At 38.8% G+C, this 10,672-nt stretch overlaps 1 protein-coding gene across 1 annotated transcript; it reads left to right on the top strand.

Annotated features, from left to right (window-relative positions):
* The first annotated feature begins 267 nt into the window (after positions 1 to 267).
* On the top strand, positions 268 to 9,828 carry Jhbp10 (Juvenile hormone binding protein 10). The gene is made up of 4 exons (XM_067777341.1): positions 268 to 531; positions 8,096 to 8,333; positions 9,165 to 9,298; positions 9,382 to 9,828. Exons 1-4 carry the CDS (start codon positions 471 to 473, stop codon positions 9,684 to 9,686), a joined length of 738 nt encoding a protein of 245 aa, XP_067633442.1. The 5' UTR covers positions 268 to 470; the 3' UTR covers positions 9,687 to 9,828.
* Positions 9,829 to 10,672: the final 844 nt, after the last annotated feature.

Raw genomic sequence — 10,672 nt, 5'->3', positions numbered from 1 at the left:
TCTCAAACATTTGAGATTTTTGTTTTCAGTGTTTGTTGGGAAATAATGCGACGATCAAAAATTTACTGTTAAATAATAATAAGTTTTAAGAAATTTCGGGGTCTGGGTTGGAGCGCAGTTTTGAGACTTCTTACATAGCTTTTGTTGTTGTTGTTGGTGGTGGTGGCTCTTAACGCAACAGCTATGCATACTTAAGTGCCTACAAGTGTCATCACTTTTTGAAGCTAAATTTGAATAAAAACTGACTTACATTTAGAGCCGATTCTTAGTTATTGCTGAACGATCATCAGAGTGAAACCAAATTCGAAGAAACGTAGTCTAGAAGAGCAGAAGCACTCGGCTGTAGTGAATGTTGTGTAAAGTGAAGTGAAATTTTTATTGGGGGTGTGTACGCAATTAGTGCATTATTGAAAATTTACTCGAAGCGGAAGCTGAGCTGTGGGAAATTCGAAGAGAAAAAAAAAATCAAAATGTTTAAATATTGTTTTTTACTTCTGGTGTTAAGCGGCCAAACGTGCTTCGGAAAATTACGTGAGTGTACCACTATAAGTATTTGTATACCCAGTTGTACTTGAACGAAATTTTCCATACGAACAGGAACAGCCTTCTTCCTATCGGAGATTACGAAATATTAAAAAAATGTGATAGTTTATTAACAAAGACCGATAAAGTGATAAAATCTTGGACTGACCTTTTTTTTGAATTTTTTTTAAGTCTAACCTTAACAAGAAGTTTTAATGACAAAATTATGCATATTTTACTGTAGAGCAAAGTACGTGAATTAAAACAACGAGCCGGACCCGTGCGCATCTTGCGCAACCAATATAAAAGTCTCTTATCAAATATCAACAGAAATCAGCTGTTCTATAAATCAATTAAAACATACAGATGCGCTGCCATCTAGCGTATAGTAGCAACTGCCGGTAATGCAGTGCAAATATTCACAATAGTGCCATAGTACAAATAGATTTCTTTGTGTGCTCACAATCGTTTATTTTTAACAATTATTTTAATAAAATATAGCTAAACAAAAGCTCTATGACCAAAATTGCCCAAAGCTCGCTAATAGCGCGAATTTCCATCTTTACAACCAAAACTTTGTTTATAGATTTGGTTTCCAAATAAGAGCGAAAAAGGGGCCCGTACATAAAAAACAGCAATTAGAAATAATATACAATGATGATTTTTTTTAGTGAATCTATCTATAATACTTTTAATGACATAAATCGTACAAAGATCGATTAATCCCAATACAATTTGGTACTACATAGTTTATAAGTATTCATGACGATAACTGTTTCATGTGAAAATGGGCGCAGTTGGTTCGAACAATTAGGTTAGATTGAACTGGTGGATCAATAAAGACCTCACATGGACTGCATCTACCCATAGTGTTAGAAAACTTTGTTTGACGACCAGACGTAAAACTCCCAAGTAGGTACCGTTCTCTTGGCAATTACTAGAATCTTTGCAGGACCTAGCTTCATAGCTGCTTCGAGATCTGGCAACTCTGCCGCCTTTAGTAGCGTAGCTTTGACCTCGCAGACGCAGGACACAAACACAACACATGCTCAACCGTTACTTCATGCAGCCCACACTTCCTGAATCTGCTGTTGCTGACGAGGCCTAATTAATATTCATGTGACTCCAGAAGACAGTGTCAAGTTGGTGCCCATCATGAGCTTATATATATTGTCGCGATTGCAGCTTAGGCACGCGTGCGACAGAGTTTCTGCTGCTCTCTTCACCGCTACCGTTTCCGCCTGAAAGACACTGCAGTGATCTGGAAGCCTTTAGGATCTAATTATTCCTTCTCCAGCCTTCGGCATCATCACCTTTTCCTTGGAATGAGTCCTTTATTTTGAAGCTTTTAGAGTTCGTATTGGTCGTACGACCACATTCCGAATAATCTGGGCTCAGTGGTCTAATGTTAAAAATGTGGATGAAAAATCGTCCATCAGAGCAGCGTCCCTTGCTGTGGTAAGGCCATCGTTACTTCTTGAGACTTCCCAGTAGGGGGAAGGTTCTGTTCAAATACACCGAGACTACTTCTTAGCTGCAAATCTTTCAATAGACACGGTCCGCATAACACCCTGTATTAGGAGTTTGGCAACGTTTGGTCACTGGAATGTCGCACAGCCTCATAGTTGGGCGCTAAGCTCTCATATCAACGACAAGTTGCCTGCTATAGTGAGGGGCGATTTCTACTAAGGCTGCAGAGATATTTTATTGAAATCTTGTATGCGTACTACTAAAACAGAATATATTTGCTGAAATTGGATGATAACCACGTCTACATTTCGATATCAAATTTTTCAATGAAGTCAAATATTTGCGAAACCATTGAATCTTCCTTACAGAACGCTTAAATCAATATAATAGGTTACGACTGCGTTTAGACACAAAAAGTTGTCTTGCTGAAACTCGCTACTTGACGAAGAAGGGGTGACGGAGAAAAGGGACGTCTACCGAGTTCGTTTTGCTTGGCAACTCGCTTTGCGCTCTTTTGAAATTTGTAGTTCCGCTGACCACCTGCTCCTGTACAGATAGACGAGCTAGAAAACGCTGCCCAAACACTACCTATTGCACGGTAAGCCGGTATTGGATAGCCGGCGGTCTGCCGAAAATATAGGCAAATCTTCTGATGGGATCTAACTTCAATAAAATTTGTAGTATCCCCATCCATAGTGATAGCGTAAATAAGCTCAATTTCTACTTGTTCTTGTTGTTGTAGCGATAAGGACACTCCCCGAAGGCCTTGGGGAGTGTTATCGATGTTGATTGTCCTTTGCCGGATTCAGATTCGGTACGTTCCGGTACCAAGCCCGACCATCTCGGGAACGATTTGCTATGACCACATGTGACCTTCTAGGCCATCCCGCCGTCCCACCCCCTAGATTAATGAGGAGTTCGGGGTCGCCCGAGCCTCGGCTGTTGATGAAACAGGATTTGCCACGGATAGGTGAGGTGGACAATTGGGTGAAGGAGAAGCTAGATATTGCGCTGGCAACTCCTTGAAAGGATTGCGCTACACCACGCCCTGAATGTGTTTGGTATTTTAGTTTCCTCTTACGACAGGCATACCTACCGCGGGTATATTCTAGCCCCCCAACCCGCTGTGGTTCAATTTCTACTTAATATGCGAGACCCCGCAGTGAACTGGTGCAAAACTATCGCATTAAAAAACGGTACTAGTCCCAATTTTGTCCCCTTGAAGTGCTTTCACCTAATACGCTTAACATTGTGCTGTCCTCCGAAATGGCAATTACCTCCATTTGCAGACCTTTATAACGAGTTCTTAATTGGTTCAGTCGTAGGTTGTTCTGAGGCAGTCGCTGCATTTGATTGATTACTTCAAATACATATAACTCAGACTAAGACCTGTACGGCGAAACTGTCGCTTTGCGTAATTGTCTAAAAATTTTTCTATAGCGACCCCGCAGCAGGGTATATCATGTTCGGTTCCACCCAAGCATTGCTGGCCGCCGCGTGCTCTGCCTAACCACAACGAAGGTTCTGGATTCAAGTCCCAGGCAAAGCAAATTCAAATATTTAGAAAAACCAATTAGATAAAAGTTCTTGATGATGGCATACAACGCCGAAACCGGTTTGTCTCGAAACCAAATTTGACAAGGGATGACGGAAAATCGTTCCAATATACATCAAAAGTTCTTCTGTTTTTCATCCATGAAGAGCTTCTCAGTGAAAATTCATCTGCCTTGCATTTACCGGAGTCGAAATAAAATATGTAGGTAAAGTCCCGCCAATTTGTAGGGAAAATTAAAGAGGAACACCGAGTGAATTCTAACAGAAGCTATGCCTAAATCTTCGCTAAAACGAATCGCGATAGGCATTTATTTTTGTATGCAATCCGAGCTTAGACTTCCTTACTTGTTATTTATAGTTTTTACTTCGGACAATTTCAAAATCACTTGCGGTTTTTTCATAAACAAATTTAAAATCGCAATTCGTAAAAATCGAATGGGGTCTACAGAATATTAATGAGCTACCATAGAATAGTCAGCACATATTTACATACAGTACATTCGTACATATATTTAATGATGGCCAAATAGAGAATGTCATCGACAAACAATAATTGGCAAGTCCAAAAAATAAATTAAAATTAAATATTTAGTGGCAAATACTGATAGGTAATAACAAATTTACAAACGTACATACATCTTTATGCTTATTTAAATAAGAAGTTACATACATAGAATCCACACCTTAAAACTAATAAAAAACTACTTAAGTGTTCTACACTTTGTAACCAAAACAAACTCCATTCTTGGTTAGGCGGAACTTGATTTGCAAAAAGTAGCCGTGATGTGAGTAGCATAACTTTAGGAGCTGCACAGTGGTGTATTTTGAACCTTGAACTTGAAACATTTTTTCCTATCAAGGTTTCCGTTCATTGCCCTTACTGGACGTAGTACTCTTCGCGGTAAACGAGGACAAGACGAAGTACTCACTGTCGGGTACATTCGCGCCGTGGCAGCTACGTCACTGTTGACGAATGAAAACTTGAAACTACGCAGGAATTCGTTTATCTGTGAGCCAGCATTAACAGCTAAAACAATGTCCACCTAGAAATCAATAGCTACTTCCAACAATTGGACTTTTGATTGTGTAGGAAATTGAAAATTAAAGTCTTCTACCGACGAACAAAACTCACGATATATAAAAGCCGCTCATTATATATACTTATACTGATGCATGGCTAGGATTCATAGATGGTGTCGGGAGACAATGGAATGGCCTTTTAATAAACTGAGAGAATAGTTCTCTGAACGATTTATGTTTCGGTCCATGATGCCGACGGCTAGTGCCGAAGGAGGAATAAAGATAGGCTGTATGAGTTCTACTGAGATATGAACAAAGTGCAATGAACAAAAGCCCAGAGGCAACGCTTGCTAGGTCATACTATGCGAGTAGATGAACACGCTCTCGCTCACAAAATATTTCTATGGTACCGCAACGGAGTAAGAGAAGTTCTTCACTGAGTAAGAAGAGGCAGTTGCAGGAGGGCATGATCTCCGTTGGTGCCTCCCAGTTGGCGTAAGTTATCGGGGAAACAGGAATGGCTGTTATGGCTTGTTAGGCTTCGACCGAGTCGCCTACGAGGCTAAGCGCCAATTAATGATTATGATGATGGTTATTAATGGAATTCATAAATTTTTCTAAGGCACATTGATTTATCGCCAATTATATTGGTGAAAGAGATTTTCTCAATAGTGGGTGGTGCCCCGCCACTTTTCACAAAATTTTCCAAACTTTGGCTAATTTTAAATTTGCGATGAATGCCAAGGAAACCACATATTTCATAAACTTACTTCAAAGTTATGTGTTAAAAGACAGACGGATGAGCGAACATGGCTTAGAGATCTCGTTTTTTGTTTATACTCAGCTGAGCAGAGCTCCCAGAGTATATTAATTTTGTTCGCATAACGGTACCTCGTAACGGCATAAACTAATCGAGATAGATATAGACTTCTATATATCAAAATGATCTGGGCGAAAAAAGAAATTCATTTAGCCGTCCGTCTGTCTGTCCGTCCGTCCGTCCGTAAACACGATAATTTGAGTAAATTTTGAGGTATCTTAATGAAATTTGATTCAAGGTTCGGTTCGAGCTCAAGGCCAGAACAATAATTTTTTTCTAATGATAATTATTGTTATTTAATATAGTTGGTAAAAGGAATAGAAGTAGCAAATTTGCCAGTCAAACAAACCACCGCTGTATAGCTAAATGGTTAGCGCATCGTGCCTAAAGCGTACTGATGATGAAGGCTTAGCACCCTTCGAAATGGTTCTATCTGGGCAGCTATGGCAGGTTGTCTGAAAAATTTTCTACTTAATATTCCAAAAACAAAATACAATTTTTCAAATTTAGAAAAATTAAAAAATAACGATAATTATCATTAGAAAAAAATTATTGTTCTGGCCTTTAGCTCGAATCGAACCTTGAATCATTTATCAATAGGCCGATAAAAACAAAAACAATTGTTAATGAAATTTGGTATGTAAGTTTCTAGGCACTCATCTCATTAAAATGAACGAAATCGGACTATAACCACGCCCACTTTTTCGATATCGAACAGTTTCGAAAAACCGAAAAAGTGCGATAATTCATTACCAAAGACGGATAAAGCGATAAAACTTGGTAGGTGGGTTGACCTTATGACGCAGAATAGAAAATTAGTAAATTTTTGGACAATGGGCGTGGCACCGCCCACTTTTAAAAGAAGGTAATTTAAAAGTTTTGCAAGCTGTAATTTGAAGATATCATTATGCAATTTGGTAGAAATGTTACTCCTGTTACTATATGTGTTCTAAACAACAATTAGCAAAATCGGATGACGAACACGCCCACTTAAAAATAAAAATGAAAGTAAAATTTTAACAAAAAATTTAATATCTTTACAGAATAAAAGTAAATTATGTCAACATTCGACTCCAGTAATAATATGGTGCAACAAAATACAAAAATAAAAGAAAATTTCAAAATAGGCGTGGCTCCGCCCTTTTCATTTAATTTATCTAGAATACTTTTAATGCCATAAGTCGAACAAAAATTTACCAATCCTTGTGAAATTTGGTAAGCGTATCGCTTCTATAACGATAACTGTTTTCTGTAAAAATGGGCGAAATCGGTTGAAGCAACGCCCAGTTTTTATAAACAATCGACCGTCTGTCCTTCCGCTCGGCCGTTAACACGATGACTTGAGGAAAAATCGATATATCTTTACTAAACTTAGTTGACGTAATTATCTGCACCCACTTTATCTTGGTATTGAAAATGTGCGAAGTCCGACTATGACTACGCCCACTTTTTCGATATCGAAAAAATCAAAAAATAAAAAAATGCCATTATTCTATACCAAATACGAAAAAAGGGATGAAACATGGTGATTGGATTTGTTTTTTGACGCAAAATATAACTTTAGAAACAACTTTGTAAAATGGGTGTGACACCTACCATATTAAGTAGAAGAAAATGAAAAAGTTCTGCAGAGCGAAATCAAAAGCCCTTGGAATCATGGCAGGAATACTGTTCGTTGTATTACATATATAAATAAATTAGTGATACCCTACAGATGATATTCTGGGTCACCCTGGTCCACATTTTGGCCGATATCTCGAAAACGGCTTCCACATATACAACAAGAGCCACTCCCTTTTAAAACCCTCATTAATACCTTTAATTTGATACCCATATCGTACAAACAAATTCTAGAGTCGCCACTGGTCCACCTTTATGGCGATATCTCGAAAAGGCGTCCACCCATAGAACTAAGGCCCACTCCCTTTTAAAATACTCATTAACACCTTTCGTTTGATACCCATATTGTACAAACACATTCTAGAGTCACCCCTGGTCCACTTTTATGGCGATATATCGAAAAGGCGTACATCCAATGGAACTAAAGCCCGCGCCCTTTTAAAATACTCATTAACACCTTTCATTTGATACCCATATCGTACAAACAAATTCTAGAGTCGCCACTGGTCCACCTTTATGGCGATATCTCGAAAAGGCGTCCACCCATAGAACTAAGACCCACTCCCTTTTAAAATACTCTTTTTTTTAATACTTTTCATTTGATATCCATGTCATACAAACACATTCCAGGGTTACCCTATGTTCATTTTCCGACATGGTGATTTTCCCTTATTTGACAAAGGATGAAGGAAAATTGTTCCAAAAAACGTCACCATTGGTCTACAATTAGGTCGATATTTCCCAAACCTATGTGATATGGAATTAAAAACCACTTATGAACCATCTACGAAACCAACGCGCTAAGCTCTCAGCTGAGTATGTAATGTTCGGTTACACCCGAACTTAGCCTTCTTTACTTGTTGAGTATAAAAACGATTTCAGCTGAGAGTGTATTGAACTTACATATACTAAGATAGCGGAGTTTCGACCAGAAATTCTGTACCAGTAAGCTTTTACTCTTCTCACATAGAAAATATTTTTACCCACACATTGAAACACAGAGTGCGTTAAGAACGAGCAGGCCGGAGTCGCAGGTCTTCTCAAGCAAGTCAATGTAATGTAACTAATATTTATCCTCTTTTTTCGTAGCTTCCACAATTACACCATGTCGTCGCAATGATCCACAACTTGAGAAATGCATCATTGATGCCGTGTACAAATTAAAGCCAAAACTAGCTACTGGAGACCTGGGCGAAGGCTACCAAACGCCCGCCTTGGAGCCACTCTATTTGGATAACATTGAAATTGGCAATAGTAGACAGTTTCAAGCTGTATTCTCCGAGATAATGGCCTACGGAGGTAGCAACTTTCGCATCGATAAACTGAGGTAAGTGCACTGAAAGAAAAATACTGGTAAATTCAACCCAAATTTCTGTCAATTTTTATCCATCGCAACAAGATGTTGAATCAACTGCGCACAAACGTTGATTCGTAATTGACCCTTTTTGGTAGTCAAATGAACAAAAAAATGTTGTTGCGACAGCTTTGTACGAAAGTACCTATGTTGCGGCATTTGCAAGGCAGATGAGTTTACACTGAGATCTTTTCATGGCAGAAATAGACCCCGCTTAGGAAAATTTTCTTCTAATTGAAAAACCTTATTTCTAAAATTTGTATGTTGCTTTGCCCGGGGTGTGAACCCAGGGTCTTCGGTGTGGTAGGCGGAGCACGCTACCATCACACCACGGCGTCCGCCATATACATATGTAAATATGTGCATACATATAGTACACAGCATACATAAGTACAAAGTAGAGAGCGCAGTGAGCGTAAAATTCTCTTTGAAATTTGCTCATGTATTGACTGTTGATCGCTGTTGAAATGACCAGTGAGATCAGTTGTGTTAACAAAAAAATCAGTTAGATTGATTAGGAATCTGTCAATTTTACAGAATTTTGTTAACTTAAGAGCGACAATTTCTCTTCTGTTGAAATGACTAAACTAAGTTGTTCGCTTGACAAAGAACTCGGTCGAATTAACCATAATTCGATAAATTTCACCGAATCTCCGTTAAGTCAAGAACAACAGAACCGATTTGTTGATTTTACTAGCACCATTTCGTTCAGTGTGTAGATAGTAGTTGCAACGGCATTTAGTAATAATTTTTTTAACTAAACTGAAGTGTTTCAACTATTAATGTGCGCCGTCTTATTTTCAGTGCCAATGCCAGTGACATTTCATATGACGTTTCGCTGACTTTGCCAAAAATCGAGTTCACCGGCAAATATATGATGCGTCTTAACATATTGTTGTTGGACATTCAGGGCAAGGGCACTATGGAGGGCAATTTCGGTAAGTCAACAGATGAGCGCCCAGTTAGCAATTTTTCTTTTATTTTTACCAATTTGTCTGACTGTATTTACTTTCACTTGCAGAGAATGCGAAAGCTAATGTGAAGATGCGTGGCACGAGATATCTCAGAGACGGTGTTGAATATGTGAAATTCACCAAAATGCCCATTCGTATTAATGCACGTCAATTCAAATTACGTCTAAATAATTTATTTAATGGCGATAAAGTACTTGGCGAAGTTGGCAATCGAATTATAAATGAAAATCAAGAACTCTATTTGAAGGAAATAATTCCCGGATTGGAGCGCGAATTATCACAGAAATTTTTGATGATAGCAAATGAAATTTTAGAAACAACAACATTTGATGAAATGTTTCCAACGGATTGATGATGGCGATGTATGCGGGGTCAATATAATTCATTAGTAATCTTAAGTATACATATTTCGTCTAGTCTAGTATATTTGAGTTTTAATGGTTTTCGTGCTTTTAACACGAAATTAAAGAAAGGTAAGACCCGAAGAATTAAAAGCATCTTTGAACTCACAAATTTAATGAAATTTTGAATGCAAACCAGGGCTAGATTCGTCACATACGTACTCTCCAGTTAGTTGAGAGTTTAGAATATACCCGCCCTGTGACTGAAATTCAAATTCGGTACCAGTGTTGTGCGCTGGGCTCGCCATGTGAAGCCGAGAGTTTCCCATGGCCGGAAAAGCAGGGAAGTGTTTTACTACCTTAGACTAACAAAGTTACTCTCATCACTAAAAAGACAGGACTGCAGGCTTATGATGAGTATTCTAACTGTATGCGCCTTATCGCGTCACATGCTCTTAAATAAGGTCTCGTTAGTGATAGCAGCTGTATGAAGCGCGGGTTGCAGCAGGAAATGATCGAGCAGACCAGGCTGAGAGTGATCTAGAAGCAGCAAGTGACAAAGGTCCTGAAGAACTTCTAGTATTTGCTAAGAGCACGAAGTTATTTTATAAAGTAGGTTCTGGTTTTTGATGAAGACAGTGTCCAGTCAAAATACCCGTCATGAGTCTACAGTACTCTCTTTTTAATGATAGAAGCAACTTTGTTAGTCTAAAGTGTAAGTATCTTCGACATTTCACAGTACGGCGCTTGGACCAACACCTCTCCCGCTTGGTCGATCATGAGCACCTCTCACCTTCTCTTAATCTCGCCCAATCTAATTGGGACGTCTACAGAGCAAACTTCAAGGTATGCGCCCTGTTAAGCTAGCTCTTCCGCTTTTTCATTCCCATCTCTTCCCATATGCCCTGAGAACCAATTTAGATGTATGCTTTTCCCCGTCCCGATTCTTTCCATGGATTGCTTACACATTTTTAGATGCTGTGGTATGCGAGATTAT

The sequence above is a fragment of the Eurosta solidaginis genome, chromosome 3 (assembly GCF_040869045.1).
Source record: "Eurosta solidaginis isolate ZX-2024a chromosome 3, ASM4086904v1, whole genome shotgun sequence".
Classification (NCBI taxonomy): Eukaryota; Metazoa; Arthropoda; class Insecta; order Diptera; family Tephritidae; genus Eurosta; species Eurosta solidaginis.
This window is presented reverse-complemented; position numbering and strand designations above follow the sequence as displayed.

What these genes read in the sequence shown, in the direction of transcription:
- Jhbp10 (XM_067777341.1), top strand. Translation starts at nt 471, where the DNA reads ATGTTTAAATATTGTTTTTTACTTCTGGTGTTAAGCGGCCAAACGTGC. An exon ending in AACGTGCTTCGGAAAATTAC is followed by an intron (nt 532 to 8,095) that starts GTGAGTGTACCA and finishes CTTTTTTCGTAG; the next exon opens with CTTCCACAATTACACCATGT. An exon ending in TTTCGCATCGATAAACTGAG is followed by an intron (nt 8,334 to 9,164) that starts GTAAGTGCACTG and finishes TCTTATTTTCAG; the next exon opens with TGCCAATGCCAGTGACATTT.